General features: G+C 31.7%; 4 protein-coding genes across 8 annotated transcripts; 2 read left to right on the top strand and 2 right to left on the bottom strand.

Annotated features, from left to right (window-relative positions):
• Positions 1 to 986: 986 nt before the first annotated feature.
• Positions 987 to 13,126, bottom strand: LOC105151476 (uncharacterized). The gene is made up of 2 exons (XM_011065193.2): positions 9,079 to 13,126; positions 987 to 8,155 (listed from the first exon to the last, which is right to left on the bottom strand). Exons 1-2 carry the CDS (start codon positions 11,827 to 11,829, stop codon positions 6,476 to 6,478), a joined length of 4,431 nt encoding a protein of 1,476 aa, XP_011063495.2. The 5' UTR covers positions 11,830 to 13,126; the 3' UTR covers positions 987 to 6,475.
• A 1,422-nt stretch (positions 13,127 to 14,548) lies between these two features.
• Positions 14,549 to 20,324, top strand: LOC105151478 (ER membrane protein complex subunit 2). Of its 3 annotated transcripts, XM_011065199.2 has the most exons (9): positions 14,549 to 14,678; positions 15,053 to 15,088; positions 15,566 to 15,679; positions 15,769 to 15,919; positions 15,995 to 16,138; positions 16,253 to 16,409; positions 17,099 to 17,194; positions 17,279 to 17,452; positions 17,693 to 17,969. In XM_011065199.2, the coding sequence occupies exons 2-8, from the start codon at positions 15,055 to 15,057 to the stop codon at positions 17,450 to 17,452; spliced, it is 870 nt and encodes a 289-aa protein (XP_011063501.1). In that variant the 5' UTR covers positions 14,549 to 14,678; positions 15,053 to 15,054; the 3' UTR covers positions 17,693 to 17,969. The 3 variants fall into 3 exon arrangements, with proteins under 3 accessions (XP_011063501.1, XP_011063500.1, XP_011063499.1); XM_011065198.2 differs by lacking the exons at positions 14,549 to 14,678; positions 17,693 to 17,969 and adding an exon at positions 20,045 to 20,324 and having other exon boundaries at positions 14,685 to 15,088; XM_011065197.2 differs by lacking the exon at positions 14,549 to 14,678 and having other exon boundaries at positions 14,686 to 15,088.
• LOC105151477 (tRNA (guanine(10)-N(2))-methyltransferase TRMT11) lies at positions 17,975 to 22,608 on the bottom strand. Of its 3 annotated transcripts, none has more exons than XM_011065194.2 (9): positions 22,389 to 22,608; positions 21,893 to 21,958; positions 20,645 to 20,893; positions 20,349 to 20,483; positions 20,025 to 20,288; positions 19,775 to 19,913; positions 19,450 to 19,648; positions 19,187 to 19,313; positions 17,975 to 18,365 (listed from the first exon to the last, which is right to left on the bottom strand). In XM_011065194.2, exons 1-9 carry the CDS (start codon positions 22,461 to 22,463, stop codon positions 18,204 to 18,206), a joined length of 1,416 nt encoding a protein of 471 aa, XP_011063496.1. In that variant the 5' UTR covers positions 22,464 to 22,608; the 3' UTR covers positions 17,975 to 18,203. The 3 variants fall into 3 exon arrangements, with proteins under 3 accessions (XP_011063496.1, XP_011063497.1, XP_011063498.1); XM_011065195.2 differs by having other exon boundaries at positions 21,885 to 21,958; positions 22,389 to 22,535; XM_011065196.2 differs by lacking the exon at positions 20,645 to 20,893.
• Positions 22,609 to 22,668: 60 nt separating this feature from the next.
• On the top strand, positions 22,669 to 27,443 carry LOC105151479 (mitochondrial intermediate peptidase). Its single transcript, XM_011065200.2, has 10 exons — positions 22,669 to 23,494; positions 23,701 to 23,963; positions 24,247 to 24,433; positions 24,503 to 24,582; positions 24,700 to 24,888; positions 24,950 to 25,091; positions 25,247 to 25,585; positions 25,805 to 26,026; positions 26,149 to 26,379; positions 27,042 to 27,443. Exons 1-10 carry the CDS (start codon positions 23,360 to 23,362, stop codon positions 27,330 to 27,332), a joined length of 2,079 nt encoding a protein of 692 aa, XP_011063502.1. The 5' UTR covers positions 22,669 to 23,359; the 3' UTR covers positions 27,333 to 27,443.
• The last annotated feature ends 487 nt before the right edge of the window (positions 27,444 to 27,930 follow it).

Genomic DNA, 27,930 nt, shown 5'->3' with positions numbered 1-27,930 from the left:
AGCTGTAACAAAAACTGACAACATTGACTTGCACAATACCTGTACAATATCTAAACTGTAAAAATCATAGCTGTGACATTTGCACGGCTAGCTATTTGGATTTATCCATATAAAATTATGTATATAAATAAATAATAAATATGTATACAAAATAAATCACTTAAAAATGTTTTATATAGCACGCAATATTTTTGAAACGCTTTTAAAAATAACACCATATGATAATAAAAAAAAAAGATTTAATTCAATCCCATTTAGAATCAAAAGAAAAATATTTTTTCTATTAAATAAGTTGTTGAGTATAATTCCTTTATTATATCACAAATAAATTAGCCAGAGAATAAAGAATTTACAGAAGTCTTCATACGATTTTAAAATATTTTTAGAGTTTAAATTTTAGTGATTGATAGATTTAAAAAACAAAACAGTTAATTTTAATACTAATTAAAACGAATATTGTCAATATTTTTTTCAAAATTTTATATTTCTTCTAAATAAGTTTATTGCATTCAGATAGTTTTTGATTTAAAAAAAATTTGTTTATCATAAGAAATTAATTAAAGATATTTGATCTATACATAATTAAATTTCTCATTGATCTTAGTAAAAAAAAAATGATTAAAAAGTATTACATTTCTTTTCACAATTGATCTTTTATTAATCGTCTTTTTTTACTTTAAATCACACATAATGCAGGAATAAATATCATAATAAATTATTTTATTTTCTTAATTTTAATAAATTGTATATATAACATAAATTATAATTAGAAGCATTATCTTACAAATATTCCATTCTGAGAAAAATTTATTTAAAATTGTTTTCAATTAACTTCTGATGTTTTTAACAAATAAATCTTTAAATGTATTTTCTTAAAATAGGTATTTTTCATTTATATGATCTTTATTACTTCAGTTTGCAAATTATATTTAATGTTGCAAGCGCAGGGTATTGGTGTAAACCAAAAAAAAAGAGAAAAAATGAACTTATTTAAAAACGTACCTCAATACATAAATTTTATTAAGGTATACATATGTTGATTTATTGTTTTTTTTCCTTTTTAATGATAATGTTATCCTATTTTTTAATTTGCTTATAGCATAGATCAAGTTTCGTATGATACTCAATTGCCAAATCAATTCATTGGCCCTATTATAAAATAGAACTGATGTACATATTTACATTATTTACAACAATATTCGTTATGAATAGATATAATATGAATAGTTTAACTAAACAATTGCACATTTGGACGTCGATGTTGGTTGCAGGTGGGCTCCCAAATTATCCAAATACCCATCGCATATCAAATCATTTTTAAAACGAGTAAACTTAGTAAAGACAATAGAGGAAACTAAACATGTAATCGCTGCTTATGTGTGTATTAAAGATTTACGCACGATATATTAAATTTAACTAATTTGACAAACGAACGATGGAGTCGATTATTGAGGGCTACTGATGCATTTCTATTTCCATACATAGACCATAACGAAAAACATTTTAACCCTTTGTGCTTGAATATTGCCTGCAATAGGAATACTATATGTAAAGGTTGCAGTATTACAAAAAACATGTCAGAATACACTGAGTGTGTAAAACGCGCGAATAACAGAACATATATTTTAGAGATAGACTTTTTTCTGAATCAACATCGACTTTTCTTTAGTAAAAATCTTAAGAGAGTTTATTCTTCTAGATACAACATTAGGTATGTTGATTACTATTCTTCAAATTTTAGAAAAAGAACATTATTAAACTAATTCAAATTTAATAAATCATCATGTGAGAAAAACTGTAGTTTTTCTGAATTCTTTTATTTTTTTGTATCAATTGTTAAAATCAGTTGAATATTCCTTCTAAAGAAATTCGTCAATATGTCAATGTCAAAAGAATCTATCTCTGAAATATTCACGACACCAGTACGATATATTATTGCAAAGAATTAAATTTACTCCTCACAGATACTCTGACTTTCTGGTTTATCCTTATCAAGTTATAGATTAGAGTTGTAAAACATCACATTTACAAGTTACAAATCTTCCCATACAAAGTTATACACGCAATAACGAATTCATTCTATCTCTTAATCGTGATGCACAATTCCATTTCTGAGTAAAACCTTGTGACGAAAACTGAATATTTTTTATCAACCACATTTCACTTTCACTTCCACGCTGCTCGAGTACATTGTAACACTATATCTATTTTAATGATTCACGTATTCACAATATATATATATATATATATATATATATATATATATATATATATTTTTTTTTTTATATACACACACGTACACAGCATCCTTTTTCTTATTTTATCACGTTCATATCTGCAATTGTTTTCAACTTGAGATTGTTCTTATTAATGCACAATGTATATTTTCTAGAGTTAGTTGAATATCTTCTGTCAAAATTTAATGTACTGAAGTGATATTTTCCTCTGGTTATTCTTCTTACATTAATTGCCAACGAGTTATAATCTTAGCTGAGCAGTGTTTTAGAAGTAACATAAGGTAAAATTACTTGCACACTCACACTACACGAAATATCCCTGATACTGTCGGATAACAAATACTTCGAGTACAAAGGGTTAATATTCTTTAAATAGACTCCATCATATATAATACATAATACATGTAATACATTCTAACATTTTTGCACAATTTGCCGCATTAATGTCTCTAAATTTAAATTTCATTATCGAAATATTCATAAATTTTCACATAACATTTTTTTAATACCTTAATAGTCATTCCTGATTGGTCGCTTCTTGTAAAATTAATAAAAGTTGAAACTCGTTTTAGCAGACGATTTGATTTGCACAAAAATCAATCGATGTATATAGTTAACGCATTTCAATTAGTTTTATCCTCTTTAATATTGCTCCCTTAGATCAAAATAACAAACAGCCATCCAATTTTAAAAGTGTTTTTCTACTTCTTCACAAGTATATATATCTACGTAACTTGACACTGTCATATATCTACATTATAAGACACTGGTCAGATTTTGCAAACGACATGTGGTTTGGCATATGTGGTGTGCATTTAAAAAGTAGAGTAAATATCAGAAGAGAATAAATCCAAAATAATTAATTTTAATATTTTTATGTCGTCATAATCAATAAAATAAATTTTATAAAACTGATATATTTTAGAAATAGTAATAACATAAAGTTTTACAATGCAATAAAAAAATTTATATAATTTCAAAATTAATTATTTTTATTTAAAAATGCATAATGTTTGAACTTGTGGATTTTTAAATAAAATAAAAATTTGACAAAAAATTTGCTATTTTATATATAAGTTGGGATTCCAACTTATATTTAAATAACAAAATTAATTACATATAATTTGATTTCATATAAATGTACTTTTTCACTGATTTTGAAAGTACAAATCTATGATCATTCTTTTGGACTTACTTACTTCTGTTTTCATAGGTAATATTATTGCGAATTATTCATCGCAATGAATGACTGGTATTAAGCTAAAATGGAGGAACATGACTATTTTGATTCGTATTAGAGAGCAATATACAAAGAACCAACACCGATCAGTCTTGAAATTATAGTAACCAATAAAATACCGGTCTTACACACATTGCAAAATATATAAATATAGAAGAATAACAACTAAGATTTTCGTAACTATTATGTGATAGTCGATAATTATAATATTAATTTATAGGCCCTTGCATAGAAAATTGATCGCAATTCAATACGAGTCGTATCATGCTTATATTGGGCTCATATTGGGCAAACGATGCACAGAAACCTGTAATATGTATGCTTCTCGTGTAAAATAGATATTGTAAAAATGAAAATTCTTTACAACCATTGACACGTAAAAGTGCTGTGTACCTTTGTAAATATTAATTGGATTAATTATCTGTATATAATAATTAATTACTATTAGTTGGCAAATTGTGTTCTTTCATTGCGTAGTAAATTTTCCTCCGCAAGAACTATTCAAGAATCTTTGTGACATATGTTATGATAGTTAATCTTCATTAAAAATTTTTATTAGCTTAGGTAATTGTAGTCTGAAGTCACTGGACCTACCTAATACGCAAATGTTTAAAATAGCACATAACGTAATAAAAATCCCAATCCCGTATAATCAAGTTGCTTGATACGAATATATCATAGATAACAACTTTCATCCTTAGATATCTTTGCGAAGCTACATTTTGCAAAAAAAAAAAAGAAAAAAAGAACAAAACAAAAACAAATAAATACGTAATATTCGGTTTAGAATGAAATGTAAAATTTTAAAAATTTTAATAAGATAAATGTCCCGTTAGTAACGTTAAAATGACAGAATATGTACAATACCTATATTCGGACTTACACAAAATTGATTATTATTAATTTCAAATGCTTTTTTATTACTGTATTATAATTTATTTGCATTTAAAAATGCAAATTACAATTAAATTATATTACGTTTTAAAAAATATGTTTGAGACTAATATTAATTTAAATAAATAAAGTTTTGTGTAAATTATATTAGTTTCAAATGCTTTTTATCTTAAAGATAAATTTGAATTAATTGTCTTTTATCATTAAAGATCTATTTATATTAATATTTCTCATCAGTATATTAATTTTCTAATTGTGATCGGACATTGGGACAATTACGACTGGATCCAGCTTCTGGGACATTTACCTTATATAAATTGTATATGAAACATTTGTTCAGTTTTTGTTTCCTTTCAATGTAATAAATAAATATAAATAATTACAATGTGTTGCAATACAATTACTCCGACAATGTATTGGAATATATTGTCGGGATAATATAATTAATGTATATGTACACATCATACTTTTTGAGAAATATCAAAATTGTTATAAAACAAAGAAGTCTTTAAAATGCTTGCATGCACTTGCAATAATCTTAAACAGGGTTGGCAAAGACTAATGTTTTTTTTTAAGAATAAAACATTGTTTCTTCTTAAATATACTTCAAATATACTTTCAAATATGTTTTTAATGCTTCAAATATGCTTTAAACAGTATTATTAAAAAACATGTTTAAAACAACAAACATGTTTTAAACTGCTTAAAACATATTTTTTACCAACTCTGATTTTAAACGCTTGGATATCTATGGATTTCTTTTCTTTTCTTCCTTTACGTTAAATTGAATTACATTTTAACATAGTTTAAACATCATACATACAAAAGACGGTATGTTAATGAATTTCTTAGAAATAAAAAAAAATACTTCATATTCATTAACAAAAAAATCTAATAATGATGCAACAGCTACTTGATAGCAATTTGATCAAAAAAAGGAAAAAAGAAGACTTTAGATAAGATAAAGATTTACTTGTATAGAATTAAATGACACGGACGACAAAGTTAATGTCTCCGAATTATTCTACGTATGGCAATGCTTAAAGTGTTACCATAAGACACTTTCGGATATATAAAAAATTCATGTATCTTTATAGTATAATATTAAAAATGTACGGCGCGTGTATAACATAGTATATACTCGTATATACGAAATCGAATAAAAACTCTTTAACAGTAGACCCAGTGCTTTAGACTCAGCACTCGAATACCGTTACGACGACTTAATTGTTTTCATTGTCATCTGCGCGTATACGCGTACAGCCGTACATATTCGTTAAATATTTTCCTCTGTGAACACGCATACGTGTCTCTCCGATCGAGTACAATGAAAACGTCGATTGCTGTTATCTGTACGTCGATCGGCGCTAAATAATCTTAACTAAATTTCGTAGTACCGACGGTAATTGTAGCTATATAATTTAGAAGAGGACAGCAAATTGCTAACCAGTTAGCGTAACTGTCCCACGTAGAATTCAAGTTGAACCAAGCCAGTTCGAAAACCGGTTCAAAACTAGGATTAACACCGTTGTTACAACTTTGACGAGTTCAGCTTCTAACATGCCACAGGCACGTGGAAAAGCGTCCACGGAGCGTGAAGCATGGATATATATATATATAAGAGCAGGTATTTTTACTCACGTAAAAATAAAATAAAATAAAATAAAATAAAATAAAATAACTGTGATTTTCCTGAGGATGTTATGCATTTAAACACAAGGTAGCATATGGTCAAACTATTATAATACTAAATAGTAGTATTAGTAAATATACCTCACAGAAAGCTTTGTTTCATAGATGAGGTACTACGATCAATATGCCATTTTATGTGTCTTAACTTCCCCAGGTTGATCGCAATTTTCTAGTAGAAATGTGAGTAAAAGCACCTTATATTCTTACATCGTGGTCCTGGGGAAAACTCGTCAATACTCATATATTCCATCAATACTCGATCGAAATGTAAAAGTTCCAGTTTCCTGAGAACTGTACGCTGTAATCTCGCTATAAGTACAGCGCGAGCGATCGCGCTGAGTCGTTCAACTCGTCCCGATTGCAACAATGAGAGCGCCAAACATGGCAGAACAATAGATCTGGGGATTCTTATTCAATTCTCGGTATTTACAGGCTCGCGCGCATGATGAATTCGCACGTGCTTGTTGTGATTGGATTTGGTGCCACTGGACTTGCCGCAGATGTGACACGTGTACGGTCGCGCGCCCGAGTGCACCCGCAAATGCTCTTTGAGATAGTACGAGCGGTGGAAGGTCTTATTGCACACGTCGCACGTGTACGCTTTGTTCTCCTCGTGTTCCTTCACATGTCGTAGACAGTTGTATTTGCGGATGAACTGCGCGCCGCAGTAGTTGCACGTGTATGGCCGCACGTTCCGATGGGAATTCATGTGCGCCGTGTAGTCGCTATGACGGTAGAACGCCGCGCTGCATTGGTTACATTTGAACGGCTTGGTGCTGCGCGCCGCATGCGTCCACTTGTGTAGCTGCAGATTCCATTTAGTGCTGAACGCCTTGGAGCAGACCTGACACTCGTACGGCCGCTCGCCGTTGTGCACACGCATATGTACCGCCAGCGACGATCGCAGGTAAATACACTTGCAGATCGGGCACTCGACGTTCTCGCTTTCGCGCTGAGCGTCGGGAACGAATCGGCGATTGTGGGCGCGACGCATATGACGCGTCAGGCTGGCCATGTGGATAAATCGCTCATTGCAATACGTGCACGCCTTGGGCTTCTCATCATGCGTCTCTTTGTGCCAGGCAAGCTTTTTCTTCGTGTGGAACACTTCGCCGCAGTGGCATATATAATCTTTGAGCTTCTTCTTGATGTTAAGGTGGTGCCTGTTTTTGTGCTGGGTCAAATTCGAATATCTGCGGAAAGTTTCATTGCACAGACTACACCTGACGGGCGCGTTGCCAGTGTGACCATTGGTGTGCTCCTCTAGTTTTTGCTTGGTGAGAAACGCCTTGTCGCACACGGTACACGGGAACGGTTTGATGCCCAGGTGACGTTTCATGTGAAGCTTGAAGTTCTGCTTGCGATAAAAATACTTGCCGCACTGTCCGCACTCTAACGGATGTATCTTCAAGTGAGCGTTGAACAAGAACACTGATGGAAATTCCTCGTTACATATCTGGCACTTGGCGGTCTCGCGTATACGTTTGTTCACGTCAGCGATATGCATGCGGCGGTGATGCGCCTGCAGAGATTTCTCGCTATTGAATCGCTGATTGCATATCGTGCAGACCACCTCAATGTTAGACGGTATTACTAGATTCTCGCCGATCTTCTGGTCGGCCTCGGCTTTCGTCAAACCATCCGATCCAGGCTGTGACGGTGGCTGCAGTTGGTGTAACATCGGTTGCTGATGATGATACATGTGCTGTTGCATATGTATACTCGGCATGAATATATCATCGAACATATTCATGCGACTATCCAGTAACTTGATGTCCTTCACTTCTGGTTGATCCAACTGATCTCTGCTACTACTGGGCATTGCGTCCTTGTGCACCGTTGTGCTATGAACTCTACGTTCCTTCGGACAATCAAACACTTCGCTACAGTGGGAACACTTGAATGTTCGTTTGGTCGGTGTCTTCCGATCCCGATCGAGAAACAAACTCGAAGTAAAGTGTGTGGCCAACGATCTACTGTCCAACAATGGCCCGCTGATCTCGTTATCGGATCCTTCCGATTCTTCCCAGCTTTCTCGAGCCAACAGATCGTAAGAGGTGGACATACGCGAAGATTCTTGACCCATGTACAACTATACAGTAAAAATGCGTTTTAGACACACAAATTTTACATAATTAATTACGTAAATAATATATATATATATATATATATATATATATATATATATATCCATCGTCATTTTTTAATTATGAATGATAACAAAAGATTTTACACATCTGTATTACTAGGTTTATCACTATTCAACTTGCACAATTTTTAATTTAGCTACATTTATCTTTGTTTTATATATATATATATATATATATATATATATATATATGTATATATACAAACTATTATGTAACAGTACTGTAACATATAATTTTATTAATATTTTTCAGCAATTCTATATTATATTATATAATAGAAACAAAACATTTAAATGCGACAATTTTATGATAAAACGATAACAATTAGAATATCAATAACTTCATAACAATTTCACAATAATTTTAAAAGAATAATGCAATAAAATACATAATAGTATTGTTTCTTTTAATAATTGCATTGTATGTAGACATAATTCGGAATATTTTAATAGCTGTAGAAAAATCAATTTAATAATAATAAATATTTTAATCATAATATTCATCATAAAATAAATATATTAGGTGTTGGAATTAATTCGTAGCGTTTTACAAGTGATGGGAAGTACTTTCATTAATGTATTTTTTAATGCTCATGTGAAATAAATAACATTCTTTCATTTAAAAACGCTACGAATTAATTCCAACACTTAATAAATAAAAAAATTCCTTTTATATGTTGTATATTTTATTACATGTACATTAAAAAAATCTGCAGTTATGAGTCAAAACGCAACGTCTTTAACAACAAATATAAAAGATAATTGCAAATGCCGAATTGTACAAATAATAATAAATATGCAAATAAAAAACTGTATATACAAAGAATCTGTACATAAAAATATCAAGAATAATATACGTTACAAACCTGCCATGCGGACTGCTCCGTGCATCCATTACTCTCTTGTTCTGATAATTCGCCCCTAGGCGGCATAGTCTCATCGGCACGCATATTAATACTCTTCACCTCCTCGTCAATACCTATTGCACCCTCGCTGCTTGCCATAGATTGCTGGCTGGTCGCACTCACCGCTTTCTGGGACGAGTCACTTATAAATGTACTAGGAACTAATATTTGCAGTCCGTCGAATTCAAAGACATTCATTGGCCCGGCGTGAGCATCTTCATTTATATTGAGCAGTTCCATCGATTGCTTCGGCATCAATGATTTGGCGGAGTGAAAGCTTCTGGATTCGGTACTGGTTGTGGGATTTATTGATTCGGAGAGATTCAAGAGGTTTTGAGTCTTGGTGCTGGTCGTAATGGAATATGACTCGTGCATCAAGACGGATGACTGTGAATGTATCACGGGAAATGAACTAATGTGTTCGGTTATCACTGATTGATGGTACGCGTAACTGCTGCTCGATTCTTGAATCTTTGCGACACTTTCGCACACCGCCACCTGCGTCTCCTGACGCTGATTATCAGTCTTAATTTTCTCCTCGTCTACCTGTGAACAGTCGATCGGATCTTTCTCTGTGGCGTTACCTACGTTACTATCCTCGTCGTGAGTTGCGCTATCGCTGTCCACGTGATGAAACGAATGCATGGACGTGGGTGAGCATGGTTTGCTGAGATCTTTTCTAACTCTTAACACGGAAATGCCACTGATCGTGGACAACGGGGTGTGCGATCTCACGCCACAATCCGCGAAAGGCGTGTGAGGACTGGGAATCTCTTCAATCTCCATGTCCGCTTCGTCAAAATTGTCCTCCTCGTCGATCTTCTCGTCAACATCCTCGTCGTCCTCGTCGTCGTCCTCGTCATCGTCGTCATCGTGCATGGCCGCGGTGTCAAAATCAGCACGATACACACTAAGATTTTCGCATGATCCATGCTCCGATCGCGAGCTATAACGACGGACGACCTTGCGGCTCTTCCTTCTCGCGACTGGAGACGCAGGAGCTGAAAAACTATATTTATAATTATTAGAATGAAAAGTTCTTTGCAGTCTGTCCAGCGCTTCATTCATTTTCGAGTCTATTGTATGTGGCGAACAAGTTTTTTCTAACAATCTCAGTTCATTAGTCAAGAAATTGCTCGAGTCCCACTTGTCCCCTTCCTGCACGTCCGACAATATGTGATGATCCTTCTCGTGGGAATCCGGAATGACTACTGTATCATGAATCACACTCTCCTCCCTATCTACAATGGTTTTTTCTTTCAGGTCCGCCAATTTTTCCTGATCGTTTTGTATATCATTTTCTTTCTGAAGAGAAGCATTATTGAGCTCCGTTTCCATTATGGTTATTAAATTCTCTAATTTTTCTGAAGAGTTAAACTCGGATTGAACAGAGTCTTTCAACGTATCTATTGCTACTATATCCCGCGGTGATTCAACATTATCGTTCACGTTGCTGTTGCGACTTGCGGGTCTATCGTCACATATCATTTCCGAGTCATGTTCGCAAGCCACGGACTCAATGTCAATTGTGGGTGTCATTCTATCGGATACATTCACGTATCCCTCTTCGATGACCTGCTGTGTAAACTGTTGTGTTTCTGGTTGCTCGTACGTTGCAGATTTACACTGTAAGTCTGTGGTCGAAATATTATTTGATGGCTCATCGTCCATCATGTCTGGCAATACACTCTCCACTTTCTCATCGGTGTTATCAATAGCGCAAGAGATTGTAATAGATCTAGAAATAGCATTATATTCGTGCACGGTGCTATCGTCGGGTGATGTAGAACTCTGTGCTTGCTGTCCCCGGTGATCGATTGACAACGCGCTGTTGTCACTTTCTTCCCTCGCTCTGATGGATGTATCCTCATTGTGCAGAACGGGCGATACCGAGAGATTTACATCCGGAATAACTTGTCCTGATTCGGTATCTGTCTCCGGCAAAATCTCAGGTAGAATCTGTTTCGGCTCGGGACTATTTACAGGAACTGTCAGTGTTCTGACGTTGCTCTCACCAGCTATAGTAACCACTGGCCGAATCCTCGTCGTTGCGCCAGGAACAGCTGCAACTGGTGAGATCATTTGGACGGTGGGTATTTGCTGTTGGTACATACCGTATGGATTGTACAGCATCTGCATCATCTGATTGGCTTGCGGCGCCATCGCGTACTGTGGTATCATCATGGTCCCATTGTTCACGAATTGCTGATAGCTGAATGAAGTGAACTGCGGTGGCATCATGGTACTTATGGGCGGACATTCAAAAATGGGTCCTACGGGATACGGAGAGTGAGTGGAAATATGCGTATTCTGCGAGACTTGAGAGGACGTATGGGGCGCCTGGATGGAAGTAGGAGTCTGAAGCGCAGCTTGTGCCTGTAGTGATAATGGTAATGACGTTGCTGCTGATGCTGATAAAGCATGCTGCTGCTGCTGCTGCTGCTGCTGCTGCTGCTGCTGCTGCTGCTGCTGCTGCTGTGGCTGCTGCTGCTGTGGCTGCTGCTGCTGTTGCTGCTGTTGTTGTTGCTGTTGCTGCTGGTGTTGCTGTTGCGTCTGTAATGAGGAGGTACTGGCTTTGATGAGAGCATCTATAACCTGTTCCTTGGGATGAGTATCCAAATGCTTCTGCAGACTGATGCCCTCGCGCAAATACAGGGTACACACGGGACAAGCCATGGCCCCAACGGATGTTCCCGCACTGTTGAGCTCCATCGTTATCTATGGGCCGGCGATCAACTTTATACGTACAATCGAACTGCGGCGACTCTAGTAGAAGAAGAGCGTTCCACGCGACGTATAATGAACCAACACAACAAACGGACCTTATCGTATGTAGGCATCCACTTCTCGCTTCTCGCTTCTCGTTCAAGACCGATCGCAATGATCGCAATCGTGTTGTCCGTGTGTGTATGCGTGTGTCTCTTTCTTTCTCTCTTTCCCTCCTCTCTTTCTCTGCCCGTACTGGCCACGCTCCTCTCTACGTGTTGAAACGGAATAATCGTCGCCGAGGCGGTCGTCTCGCGTCACATCTCGTCGCCTATCGGGCACGCGGTCGCACACGCACACGGCACAGCTGCACACCGCTGTGCCCCAAAAATATCGACATCCATGGCTGTTCCCGTAACGCCTGACAGCCGTACGCGGTGCTGCGTGTCCTATGTGCGGTGTGCCGCGAGCAGCAACGGCAGTGGCGGCGACAACGGCGGCGGCGGCGGCGGCGGCACTGGCTCGCCGCCACCAGACAAATCGATATCCTGTTAAATCGCCAGCCAGCCACCAGCCTCCCCAGCCTGCCTGCGCTTATTAAATTACACCTGCCTGCACGCGGCGCGGCCGACGCACGACGTTGGACGTGACGACGGACGGACGGACGCGTGTTGGGACGCGCAGCACGATCGGCGATCACTTCGGGGCCACTCGCCGCCACACTCGTCCACCCACACCGTTACCCCCTTCGCAAAACGATTATCGCGATGGCATGTCTACTTTCTTTATCCCCCTTCAACTGCACAGTCCCAGCCCCAAAAACACAACAGAAAACAGCGACGGGCGATGATAATTCCGTCTGGGAACGGGAGCGACAAGAGCTACCAGAGGGGCTATGGGCTGACATGTGGCGCTCCCTGCCGTCTTACCACCCACGACGCTCTCATCAGTTCTCCTCATGCCTCATGCATTCGGAGAGATTACGTTTACGTGTGTGACACAGTGTGACACCTGTTCCCATTAGTACCGACTAGAGTAGGTGAAATAAACGTGTCGCGACTGTCGCCAGTACTCGGAAATTGCCATTTTTAGACAAAATATTGTAATAGCGGTAAATTTCAAAACATTAAGGTAACAATGGTCAGTATCGGCGACGAGATACTATTAAAGACGGTCCGTCTTACGAAAAATTGCGTGATTGCTAAAATTTAATAATATAATACTAATTTTATGATTTATTAATTTTATAGACATACACCTTTTAAATTTAATAAAACCCGATTTTTATTTAAAAGTGTGATTTTAATGTTATTATCCGAGTTTGATTATTATAGAGATAATAAACTGTAAAGAAAAAATTATAATTTTTCTCAGCAATATATTATAGCATTAAAAATACTTATTTATGCGTACTTGTTTATTTATATAATAAGAAATCATGAATTCAATAATGTATTATCCAAATATTTATGTTAATGATGAAAAATTTTTATTAATTGTTGATAATGTCTTCGTTAATTATTATCGAACTTCCCGATCTTTATTAATAGTCACAAAAATTTGCATTATATCTATTGGACGCGATGAACGATGAGCGACGAGTGATATCCAATGAGAGCTCTGCTTTGCATCATAACGTGAGAAAAAGCTGAGCTATCATTGAGCGCATTCAGCGGACTCAACAGGAACTCGCTGTTATTAATGTATTCTTTTAGTTCATGATTAAGCTTGATCAGCGTTGGTGAAACTAATCCTAGGTGTTTTAGGCCCGATTGCACCAACGTACTTTAATTTTAAACAAGGCTTAAAAATCTCAGTTTCACTTTTTAAAGACGAAAAAGAAGAAGAGATAGAGACAGTTTTAAGCTTTGCTAAAAATCAAAGTAACGTTGGTGCAATCGGGCCTTAGTCCAGATCTACAATAGATATTTTAAGCTTTAAGCCGTAAGAAATTGACCAATTACAATCGAATGTGAGGAGAATAATTGATTGTGATTCGTCCATTCCTTATGGCTTAAGACTTAAAAATTTATTATAGATCCGGACTTAAGCTTTAAGCCGTAAGAAATTGATTAACTACATGGGATCGATTCTGGGGGTCGACTCTGTATCTTCAAACAAGATGAAAATTACAAAAGCGAACAAATTTATTAGTTGTTGATCAATGAAATAATCAGTATTCTACTTCACTTATAATTTTCATCTTATTTCAAGATACAGAATTGATCCCCTGTATATCTTGAAATGAGGTGAAAATTATAAAAATGAGCAAATTTACTAGAATATTGATTATTTCATTGGTCAACATCTAATAAATTGCTCGCTTTTGTCATTTTCACCTTGTTTGAAGATACAGAATCGACCCCAGTTGAATGTGAGGAAAATAATTGATTTGCTCATTCCTTATGGTTTCAGGCTTAAAAATCTATTAGTAGAGGTCATGCGTGAAACGAAATGCACTCTTTGATCACAGCTTTAATTAATCAAAAAGAAGCTATTAACCAGTACTATTAACAGGACCTCGTTTCAAGTACAGAATTGATCCTCAATTCTTTTCTGATTGGTCAAGAAACGCAAATACGGATGCAGATATCGCAGACGACGTAGACGCCATCTTCAATTACTAGTGTGATACATAAACATTAGGCCCTGCACATGATAGAAGAAATACAATATTAGAAATAAATATTAAGGTTCTAACCTATCAAAAATTGTGTATTCCGATGTAACCAATTTCTGATAGGTTAAAATTTTAATATATATTTCTATTCCTAATATTTTCTTTATTGTGCGCGGGGTCTTAATAATTTCATGAACTTGTAATCGCCAACTAGCAGTCCTCCTCAAATTCTTATGTATGTGTAACGGAAGTGGATAAGCTGTCATCCCTTCTTTCTCACGCTCCCCTTCATGATCATTATTTATCATTATTTAGCATAAATTATCTTCTACGCTATCAAGTGTAAAGAAATTGTGACGCTATTGCTTAGTGCGATAGTGCGGCATTACGTTGAACATTGTGCCCTTTTTTTGTTACAAGAAAGTGGAAAGGATTTTATTTTTCTTTGTTTTTACGAATGTGTTTAATCCGATAATGTTTACACTGTGTATCATGGGCGCTACATGCCACATTGCATAACCTCCAAAGTAGTCCAGAGCAGTGCGTGACAAAAATTTTTATTGTGCTCTTTATTTATTCGCCTAAACAGATTTTCTTTGTTTTACAAAGCGATGGCAGGATGTTACGACAAGCTGTCCTGGACAGGTGAGTCTTTCTGTCATGTGACAATTAATGTTATTTCATCATGTGTAATTGTAAAATAAATATTAATTCTTTGAACATATTCTTTAAAAAGTATCATAATATATTTAAGTATAATTTTTTAAAAATAAATATTCTATGTTATCAAATAATTTAATCTTAATATCGAGAAACTTTTGTAAAAAGTTTGCTGAGTCATTGTTAATAAAAATTTGATACTGTTGACATATTTCTAATTCACATTTTGACATATTATTGCATATATATTTTATTTGGTTTGATATTTTAATTATATATACTCTATTATTTATGAATTTATGTTGGACATTAAAATATTAAAAAAATGCTAAATTAATAATTTTTTAAGAATATTATTCTGTAAATTATTATATAAATTATTTTATTAAAATCAGTAATATTTTACCATTAGAATTTTTATGTGCTTCTAATGATAACTTTGTGCATGTTTTTGTTGTACAGAAGTAAGGGACTTACTGAGAACTTGGAGGGAAGATTCTGAGCGACGAAGTAAAGATGTAGTAGACTTCTGGGAAAATACTTTGATGGGAAAGATTGATCGTTTGGGCAATGAAAGTATTTTATCAATACATATTTTCTTATTCTTAAAATTATCAAAAATTATATGTATGTCATGAATATATATTTTATTTTCCATTATTCAGAATATCTGATTCTGGAACAAGTATGTGTAGCCGCCTTGGATTGTTACCGACTACCATTAGCTGAATACTGCATCAAAATTTTAATGCGCGCCTTTCCTGGCAGCTTGCGTGTTCACAAGTACCATGCTATGCATTTAGAAGCATTAGAAATGTAATTATATATGTCAAGTATGTAAAAATATGTAATAATATTTATCTTAATACTCTATTAATTGATTTTTTCTAGGTATGATGAGGCAATGGAAGTTTTGGATTCTATCATAAAAAGAGATGAAACCAATGCTGCACCAAGAAAACGTCGTGTTGCTATTTTGAAAGCTCGAGGACGCATTCCAGAAGCAATTAAAGAGCTTACAGAATATCTGAAAAGGTTATTTTAATATACATTTATAAATGCATACATTTTAAAAGCTTTATAAAAAAGTTTTATAAATTATGTGTGTATTAGTGATATTATATATACTAAATCTAAATCATTGTTTAGATTTATGAGCGATCAAGAAGCATGGCACGAGTTATGTGATTTATATTTACAAGAACAGGAATATTCCAAAGCAGCTTATTGTATGGAAGAACTTATATTGCATAATCCACACAGTCATTTAATTTACCAAAGATATGCAGAAATAAAATATTCTCAGGTATGTGCATCTATTTTATGATATTTTTTTATGATGATAGTCATATCAATTTCCTTACAAGGAGAATACCAGAATATGTCTCAATTTTGCTATCTATATATAATAATTCAGCCTTCCTACTAATTCATGCTAAAATTATATTATAATACGCACTTCTCAGCATTCCTGAGGGAAACGTATTTAAAAATTTATGTATTGGTAATGTAATATTTTTTTTATGCATTTTTCTCTTTTTATAAAATTTAGCTAAATCAGAGGAAACCATAGCTGATATTCCTCCAACATCAAATTAATTTTCAACAATTTGACTAAATTTTATATATGTAATAATTCAGACCTCTCACTAATTCGTGTTAAAATTACAAAATAAAAATATATAGAAACGCTTCTCAAGCATTCACGAAAACAACATTAAAAAATTTATATTATCACAACAAGAAAATTTTTAAATGCGTTTTTCTCGTAAATACTTAAGAAGCGTACTCTATAATTTTAGCAAGAATTAATTGGAGAGCTAAACTATTATATAGGTATATCAAATTTAGTCTAATCAGAAGGACCTACGTCTGATATTCCCCTTGTTAGATTAACAAAAGTTCACTAAATTAATAATATAAATATTTTTAGATATTTGTTAATATAAAATTAATGTAAAAAGAAAATTATATAAGTAATGCTTTATTATATAGGGTGGATTTGATAACATGGAACTAGCAAAAGCATACTTCTGCCAAGCTGCGAAATTAAATCCAAATAATATTAGAGCTTTATATGGCTTGTTATTAGTAAGTTCCATTATTATATTATAATAATAATGCTATATAGCAATTATGAAGGGTATCTATATTTTTGCAAATATTTAATTTCAGACAACAAATAATATTGCAACATCGCCTAAATGTCCTTCATCTAAAAAGAAGGAAGCGATGAAACTGAGTGAATGGGCTAGTAGACAAATTGAGAAACAATATGAAAGTAAAGTTACAAATGAGGACGTTAAAAACGTAGAACGTTTACTAGGACAATTACAACTTGAAGCTTAGGTATTACATTATAATTATTCTTGTATTTATTTTAATTTTGTGAGAAACATGTAAGCGATATGTGTTTAAAGACATTGCAATAACGATTTCCGAAGAATTTACTGAAGAGAGATTTTAGACACATTTTTTAACTCTGTGTAGTTAACAAAATCTGATCAGGACATTCGAACAATATTTTGTAATTCTATTCGTTACGTAATATATGTACATCACACTCTAGGTAATTTTGTCTTGTTCCAGGTAATTTTGCCAATATCCATGTACAATTGTATGTTGATATATTAATTAATTACTCTATTAATACCATTGTCGAATTTTAAGTGCACCATACGTAATTATCTTCTGAATATACATTCGTATTTCCGTACCTTATTATATATATGTTATTAAGTAAATGTTAAAATTATCGATTTAGCGATCACTCTTTGTAATTCGTTTAATGTCATCGTTATTTCATTGTTATTTAGGTATCGGTATATCTTACATATTAATATAATAAAAAACGGCATTGAATGGATAGGATTATGTGTGCAAAAAATATTTATTTCTAAATCATTGCAATACTTAGTTTTGTTTTCAATTTTTACAACTATTCTGTACATAATAATCAAGAATTGCAAAATTAGATAGTCACATTTTGATAAATAATTTTGAATAATTATATATCTTCTCGCACTGAGAAAAGATACATAAAATTGAAGAAATGTAGAGAATGTACTTTTATATAATACTACATAAGACTGATTTACAGTCATCTTTCAGTAACTTCTTTGTTACTACATTCCCACTCCTCTCGTCTCTTTGCTCTTTCTGCAGCTTTCCTCATTCGTTTTTCCTTCCTCGTTTCCTCACGTAATGCAAAATACTTCTCACGGAAATCAGTAAAATTCATTATAATGCTCTCGTCAGTTGCCTGTCATTAAATGATAAAAAATATTGATATACAGTTTAATCATATCAAAATCCAAGCTATTAGAAAACGAGAATATGGCTATTTTAATTTTAAAAAGAAGAAATTGTTCTTATTTTGTATTAAAAAAATCTTACATCCTAGTTTATTACAAAATCTGTTTTTTGTTCTTACAAAGACTGCACTAGAAAATCTCTCCGCCAAATATCAAATATATACCTATCTCATTTTAAGTTTCAAAAGTGTACTAATTCAGCCACAGAAAACATACCTTAAATCTTATCTAACAAGGAACACAATCAATTGGTCTTCCTTGATTTTAAAAAGCTCTGGATATTACAATATAGAAATACTTTTTTTTATACACTGAATTACGTTAAGGTGAAAATCTCTTTTGAAAAAAATCTTTTCTTCAGAGTGACTATCGTCAAAACTGAGATTTAAAAAAATGATTTAAATAAAAGTTATATATATAGTTTCAAGAGTATTTTATAATTATAATTTAAAAAAATTCTTTCATTTTTTTATGATTATAAAGTACTTTTGACGCTATTCAACTTTTATTTGAAATATTTGTTTCTATTTCATAGTTTCGACGATATTCGCTTTGAAAGAAAAAAAAAATTTTTTTCAAGAAAGATTTTCCTTAACATACGACTCAGCACATAAAAAAAAAAATGTATCTCTTAATTATGTATTCTATATTTTAACATATCTAAAGTTTATTAAAATCGCAAGAATTCAGTTGATTCTGTTCCGTTGTATTTTCTAAATGTGATATAAAACTAAATAAAAGTTAATAAAATTTTGTTAAATCTTATTACCTCAGGTTCTTTAACTTTCTTGTATGTTAACAATCTTCTACTAGTGTAGTTGCTCAATATTTGTTCAGAATTGGCTATCAGCTCTAAGCAAGAATGTGCTGGTAATTGATCTTCCATATACTGATCTCTAAACCACAAATTTAATTTATCTACTAATCAGTAAATAATTATTATAGTAATTGCTTCATAATTTTTAATGCTGGAACATTTCTTTGCATATATAAATATTAAATAAATAAATATATATATATATTTATATATACCTAAACAATGGATACCAACAGACCAGTCTGCCTTGAAGTCTTAGGTGTTTCGCAGAGAAACACAATAGGTCTTTATATATTTGATTCAAGCCATAAACAATTTTTGAAGGAATGTGAGAGGTTGCTTGATGTTCTTCTATTACCGGGTTTATCTTCATAGTGCCTATACGTTCTGTAGCTTCCCTTATACCGTACGGTGCTACAAAAGAATTTTTTTTGTTTTTTTATTAAATTCATATAAAATGTAATTTATTTTATTTGTAAATTTTAAAGGATTTCTATAATATATTTATGTTTGAAGATTTTATGCAATATTTATACTCACGATCTGTTATAATAGCATCTATTCGTAAGTCTGTCCGCCACAATGGATACGAAAAATCTGCCACCACAACATCGAGATAATAAGAACTCATTCCATATTGATGCATATTTGCTGCGATACTCTCACCTTTTTCCCTTGTCTGACACATTCAATACGAAAATTCCTCAACTTTTTTTTCTGCTACTTTGTATATTAAACTGATATTATGCCTGATAGAGAAATAATAATTGAACTCTTGTTAACACGATACCTTTTGCGATATCCGTGTAGGTCTTGTACGGCCGTGAAGCATTAAAAAATCGATATCTGTTCCAAATGTATATCCTCCAAATTGAGATGCAGCAATTAATAAGGAGCCTGTCCCCACAAATGGATCAAAAACTAAGTCTCCATTTCTAATTTGTGCCTGATTTGCCATTATCAGTGACAGCTGGGGATCCATTGAGGTATTTCCTATAAATTTCCTAGTTTTTAATGATAACTTTTGAATTAACTCTCGCTGACCATCGGCAATCTATAATAAAATGATGTTATAGCCTATAAATAATAATTAATGTATAATTATATTACTCACCCATTTTCCAAAGAAATATTCATGGGGTTCTTCAGGAATGTCGTTGGGATTAAGTCCATAATATTCTATATAGCATAAAGTGATATCCGGATTTTTCAATTTAACCGGACCTTCAAGAGGTAGATAACTGAAAGACTTCTCCCAACATTGCATTAACTTAATTATATTATGTTAATTTTCAAATGGACTATTAAATAATTATTTTATTTTTAGCAGTTATACTTTATTTAAGCTTTATATAGTTTATTCAAATGTTTTAAAATTCTTGTTATAGTAATCGAGAAATATCTGCTTACTTCGATTTTATTTATTTTCTCACGTTGCGAGAAATGTTTACAGAAAGTCTCCACTATAATCTTAAATGATTTTTTTTTATCTACAGCCAAAGTCTCCAAATTTTTGATTGAGTAAGCTTTCAAAGAATTATGTAACTCTTCGTTTTCTTTAGCTTGTCCCCAAAGCTCTAAACAAAAACGCAATGAGACTGCCCTACTTGCAATTTGATGTACTAAATTTTCATCAGATAAATCCACTATCCAGTAAGGCTAAAAAAATTTGACAAATTTATTTCTCTATTTATACTATACTGAACAGTATTTGTTTCAATATATATATAAATAACATTTTGTTTTATTATTATCATTAAAATTTTCATATCTTTCCTTAAAAATTGCATATTAAATTATATGCAAGTTCAAAATATAGTTTGACGTTTTTTTTAATAATAATAGCATTTTCATATAAATCATCAAATATTTCTCATTTGCAAAATTGTTTTACAACTATTGTTGTTACAATATAAATTGCATTAAAAAATATTTCTTGCAAAGAAATTGTTTTTAAAATTGTACCAATGGATATGTTCCATTTTACACATACACACACACACACACACACACACACACGCGCGCGCGCGCGCGCGCGCGTATATACACACAGGATGTCCCATAATTCATCCAACAACGCTCATCGGCAAATAGAACGGACTAAACTGACTAAAAAAATCCTCTACGATTTTAGCAAGTTGGTTAACAAGATATTATTTACTAAATATCACTGAATATTTGTTTTCAATAATTTTTTACTCAAATACTGTCAACTTTACAGAAAAACAGCAAGAGACAAAAATTATTTATTTTTTTCTCATAAAATTCTAAGAATTTTTTCAGAATTTTTTCAGAATTTTTTAATTTTCTCATATTGATGAAAATAAGAAAATGCAGTATTAAAAATTGATAAAAAAATTCTTAAAGTTTTATGAAAAGAAAATAAATGATTTTTGTCTGTTGCTATTTTTCTGTAAAGTTGATAATATTTGAGAAAAAAATTGTTGAAAATCAATATTTGGTAATTTTTAATAATTAATCTTGTTAACTATTGCGAAAATTGCAAAATAATAGAGGACTTTTGACTCAGTTTAATCTGCTCTACCTGCCTACGAGCATTATTAGATAAATTACGGGACACTGTTTAAATACCAAATCTTATTATTATAAAAATATATATATTATCATATATATTTAATAATTTTCATACTTCCTTACATGTTCCTTCAGCCTTGTTATTGTGCATGGTTTAACATTAAACATGTCAAATATAGATTCTATTTCCTAGAAAATACAGCTGGGATAATATGAAAACGACACTCAACTTTGGATATATAAAATACATTATATAAAACACATTTATGGAAGCATCTTGAAACAAATTTATTACAAAAGCTCAGAAATAATTTTTCTTTAAATATAAAATACAAATATATAATATTTCTGCAAACAATGAATATAAAAATAAAGATATAAAAATAACATTGCATTTCTTTTCCTACGTAAATTTGATTAAAACAAAAATCTTATTGTTGTACTGCATACATAAATTCTTTGAAAACAATATTAGAAAAATGTATTTCTATTAAATATATAAAATATAGATTTTAAAAAATTTGATACATTGTCGAATATAGTAGATCACTTGAGTTATCATTTTAAGAAATCATTCTATAATACATGATTAAATTTCATGATAAAAAAAACTACTCACAGCTAATCGGAAGTCAATGTGTTCGTGAGCAAACCAAAAGAGATATCTTTTTAATTGGTTATTCATTTTTAACATTGCTTAATCACAATTCCATCAAACACTATTAAATGTGTAATATTCACACGGAGTTTGTTATTATTGATAGTAACCTAACCTCAAATTAACCAATGACTATAAATTCTACAAGATTGGAAAGTTTAACCAGAGGAAAACCTGAGAGGAGCCTCAAATCATCCCGATCGGTATAACCAGAGAGAAGTCTTCTCTGGTGTAATCTTCGATGAGATACTATTAAAAACCATTAATCTTAGGTAAATTTTTGTTAATAAAGATCTCGTTCTCTCAAAATCACTATCCGAATCCCTTTGAATATCATTTTATCCTTGTCATTCACAACTGAGAGCTTAAGGGTCCGGAGGTAATTAAAGAGAGCATTGATATTATCGATAATAATTAATATTGTATAAATTTTCGATTATTAACATAAACATTTAAATAATACACTATTAAAATCGTGTTTTTTTATTATATAAATAAATATGCACACTTATAATGCTATAATATTATGTATATTGTAGCAAAATTAATTTGTTTCTCGACAGTTCTCATTTTTATATTGATAATCAAACTCGGACGATAACAAAAAAATTGCAGTTTTAAATAAAAATCTAATATTATTGAGTTTTAAATATATGTACATGTCTATGAAACCTTGGAATACATAAATCATAAAATTACTATACTATCAGTTTCTTATTCTTAATAACTTACATTTTTCACAATGATGCAAATTTTTATAAGATTAGCGAGTCTTTAATAGTATCTCGTCGGTGACATCACGCGCGGTAACCGTTTATTCATTGATCGCAAAGGATTTGCATTAATTACTGCAAAGGACTTACATTAATTACACGGATTGTGTCACTCAAACGATCCGTTTCTCCGGATATAATTTCTTACATTTTCGAAGGATGCTGCGAACATTTCAGAGGCAAATTTTCCGAAATGTACGAGGTGATAGGAGATTGAACACATGGTCACCCCTCGCCACGACGTTTAATTCCACTAATGAGAATCACTCAATAAATTTATTAAAGAAAGAAACGGTAAGATCTCAAGGAGTTTATCTAATCATTTAATTATTAAAATGAGAGACTTTAAGTTCAAAATAAGTATTAAATTGATGTGACTTTAATTGACAATTGATATTTAAATTGAAATAATGCCAATCCACATAAGCACAATAGAGATAAATGCACCTAATTTTATATTGTTTATCAAATTATATTTATCATTTAAAAATATCCCCAAGGGATTGTTTGGCATTCCGGAGCTAAAAACTGAGGATGGCTTCGATACATTAAAAAATCATGCACTGGCAGAAGTCAACGTTCTCATTGAGGAAGCAACGAGCAAAGATAGAAAGAGAAAAATGGTAGAAATATTTGATGAATTATCCAATACGCTATGTAAAGTTGCGGATATGGCAGAATTTATTAGAGTCGCACATCCTGATCAACGATATGTTCGAGCTGCTGAAGATGCTTGTATAACTATTAGTGGCGTTGTTGAAAAGTGAGTTCACTTTTGAAATTATGTTGTACTTAATTGCTTTATGGCAGTTCACATTTATACATTTATTATTGTATTTTTTATTATACAATTGTATTATGATTTAAGAATTTTCCTCAAAGTCTATAATTTTATTTATAAATATTTATGGATTTAAGCTTTTTTAAAAAAATATTTAAAGTATGTAAAAGCTATTAAAGATAATAATAAATTATTTTAATAGACATTATTGATAATAGGATTAGTAGAGTAACATAATTATGTTTATAAATTGGATATTTTACAGGTTAAATACACATCGTGAGTTGTATGATTCACTAAAGCAAGTAACAAGTAATGGTGATACTCAAATGACATCTGATATAGACAATCATGTAGCTAAATTATTCCTTTTTGATTTTGAACAATGTGGTATACACTTGCCTGAAAAACAAAGAAGAAGAGTAGTAAAGCTAAATGATTATATCTTGCAAGTAAATATTATTTAATAATATTTCTAATCGTCAAATCTATAAATATGCTTTTTCTTTTGATTTTTTTAGGTAGGACAAAAGTTTATGGCTGGCGCTGTTACTCCGAGGACAGTTAACGCCGATGTAATACCTGATGTTATCAGACAGTAGTAGGTGTAGTAATTTAATCGATTATTATTTTATCATTCGACTAAATTCTATCGTTTTGTTTAAAACTTTTCAAAGGTATAAACTTTAGAATGGTATCTCGTTGATACGTTTCACAGTTTTGTTACGGAGAATGGTCAGATATTAGTGCAAGGATTTTACACAGATTCTTCTAATACTGCTGTTCGCGAAGCGGCATACAAATTATTTTTATTTCCGGATAAGGAACAAGAACATTTGTTACACGAACTCTTGCACTCTAGGCATCTGCTGGCGGAATCTTGTGGATTTACATCGTATGCACACAGGTAATTTGAAAGTACAGTTTTTTGAACGAAAACGAATGAGTAATTAAAAAATTTCTTATAGAGCTGTAAAAGGGAGTACGGTTAAATCTCCAGTTGTAGTGAAGGAATTTCTTAATATATTAAGCGATAATTTACAACCTAAAGCGATACAAGATTTTCAAGAGATGCAGAAAATGAAAAATGCTGAGTCGCGTATAAAACAAGTTTGTCTCTATCTGTAGTTTTACTAGTATTTATAATGTTATTTATGATTACGTTATTCATCAATCAATGTAATTATATCAAATGGCATTCATGATATTAATTCCTATTTTCTGTTTTACAAAATTGTAAAATTTTTTTTCTATATTTTAAACAGGAATTGATGCCATGGGATACACCTTATTTTATGGCAAAGGCGAAAAAAGCTTGGTTAAATACTTCTACTGCTGAGTTTGCTCCATATTTTTCTCTTGGTGCCTGTATGGAGGGTTTAAATTTCCTCACACAGTCTTTATACAGAGTTAAGCTCGAATCCGTTCCAGTATTATCCGGAGAAGTATGGGCGAATAATGTTCATAAATTAGCTGTAATAGATGAAGAGGAAGGAATTTTGGGTTATATCTATTGCGATTTCTATGAAAGAGCAGGAAAACCTAATCAAGACTGTCACTTTACGATCCAAGGTGGAAAACAACTTTCCGATGGCTCTTATCAGGTATAAATTATTATATATATATATATATATATATATATATATATATATATATATATATATATGGAATTGTTATATATTATAGTGAAATATGTTATTTTTTGTCATCAATGTTATCAAATTTTCCTTTTATTTCTTTTCTATTCATTTACATTTATATTTATATACTTACATATAATTACAGAAATGATAACAATTATATTCTTATATCGTTAATTTCAGACTCCCATCGTTGTGCTCATGCTATCACTGCCGCATCCACGTTGGTCGAATCCATGTTTATTGAGTCCGTCATCTGTGGACAATTTGTTTCATGAAATGGGACACGCATTACACTCTATGCTTGGTCGAACGAAATATCAGCATGTTACTGGTACTAGATGCAGCACAGATTTTGCGGAAGTACCTAGTGTATTAATGGAATATTTTGCGAGTGATCCTAGGGTAAATATTCAATAATATAGTATGGTATGAATTATAATTACTGAAATTATTTATATATAAATTTGTGTAGTACTTGATGCAGTATGTACAATGAATGTTTTAATTCACTTATGCAATTACAGGTTGTATCAAAGTTCGCAAAGCATTTTCAAACTCAAGAACCAATGCTAGAAAATTTATTGTACAAATTATGCGCCTCAAAGAATATATTTTATGCCTCTGAATTACAAAATCAAGTGTTCTATAGTATGTTGGATCAAGTATATCATAGTGGTAAACTAACGAAATCCACAACCGAGATTTTAGAAGATGTACAGAAGGAATATTATGGCCTTCCATATGTGAAAAATACGGTATGTATTTTTGATATTGATTCTGAAACACAGATGTTAAGCATTTACAAAAAAATAGATAATTAAAGCCTCTAGTTCCATCAATGAAAGATTAATTTTAATCTCAGTTTAATTTACTATTTATCTAATTTTTACAATTAAAAAAAGATAGAGTAAATTGAACTTAAATTGAGATTAAGTTAATTTTATAATATATATTAATTATGAAATCTTATCAAAATCAAATCATTGTTGCAATTTTTTAATTTTTAATAACTAGATTCTCCCCTTCTAGAAATAAAAATTTAATGTAAAATCTTAAATGTAATTAAAGGATGTTTTATTCATATATTTTAATTTTCGAAAATTGAGATAGAATCTTTTTTATTAGAAAAAAATGAAGAATCATCAGATTACCGATTATTAAACAAATTTATAAAATCAAATGAAAAATACAAACCTAATAATAATTCTAAATTCAAAAAAGAATACCGAAAGATTTATTTTAATTCTTTTTTATGAAATATATAAATAAATCTAAAAAATATGTGTTAAAAGTTTGAGCAAGTAATTAAATAATTGTGAATTGATTGAATTTTTCAATAAATCGAATAATAAATAAAGTTTCGATTTTTAGTTAAGATATATTAACTTTTGATACTACAATTTATCTCTTATCGTAGGCATGGCAATTGAGATTTTCTCATTTGGTTGGATATGGTGCAAAATATTATTCTTATTTAATATCTCGTGCAATTGCTGCATGGATTTGGCAAACCTACTTTCACAACGATCCTTTCAGTCGATCAGCTGGCAATCGTTATAGAAGAGAATGCTTAGCGTACGGAGGCGGTAAACCGGCGTCATTGTTAGTGTCGGATTTCTTAAATAAAGAAGCTAATGCCGATACATTTGCAAAATCGTTAATAAACGAAGTTGATATGAAAAATCTACATGTGCAAACAATAAAATAATTTAACGATGTAAATTTTTCTTGTACAGATGTGTAGCATTGATGTATGATGTTTCAATAATCTTGTAACAAATTTCTTGTAGTAAAATATACATTTTTATAAGAACAAAAAGTAATTATTGAAATGTATATATTTTATTTCTGAAAAGAGAGTAACATATTTTAATTTTAAGATTCACACGCTAATATAAAATGATTTTTTTTTTATCAAAATTATTGTTATGATTTTTTAATTTTCATAACTTTATTTATATATTTTAATTTTCGAAAATTGAGAGAGAATTTTTTTTATTAGAAAAAAATGGAAAAATCATCAGATTATCGATTATTAAATAAATTTATGAAATTAAATGAAAGATTTTATATATATATATATATAAACATGAGATATTTTGTATAAATCCTTTTACATTTCATTCTACAAATAAAAATTGCATGTTACAAAAATAATAAATATGACAACATTATTATAAATCAATTAATTTCATTAATTAATTTCTTCTTGATTGTATTTTTTATTATAAGTACAGAACCCCTTACTCTCTATGTACAGTTTCAATAATCTATGAATTATTACAAAAAAATAAGTTTTGTAATGT

The sequence above is a fragment of the Acromyrmex echinatior genome, chromosome 9, assembly GCF_024713525.1.
Source record: "Acromyrmex echinatior isolate Ae372 chromosome 9, ASM2471352v2, whole genome shotgun sequence".
Classification (NCBI taxonomy): Eukaryota; Metazoa; Arthropoda; class Insecta; order Hymenoptera; family Formicidae; genus Acromyrmex; species Acromyrmex echinatior.
The sequence above is the reverse complement of the archived record's forward strand: the minus strand, read 5'-3'. Positions and strand labels throughout refer to the sequence as shown.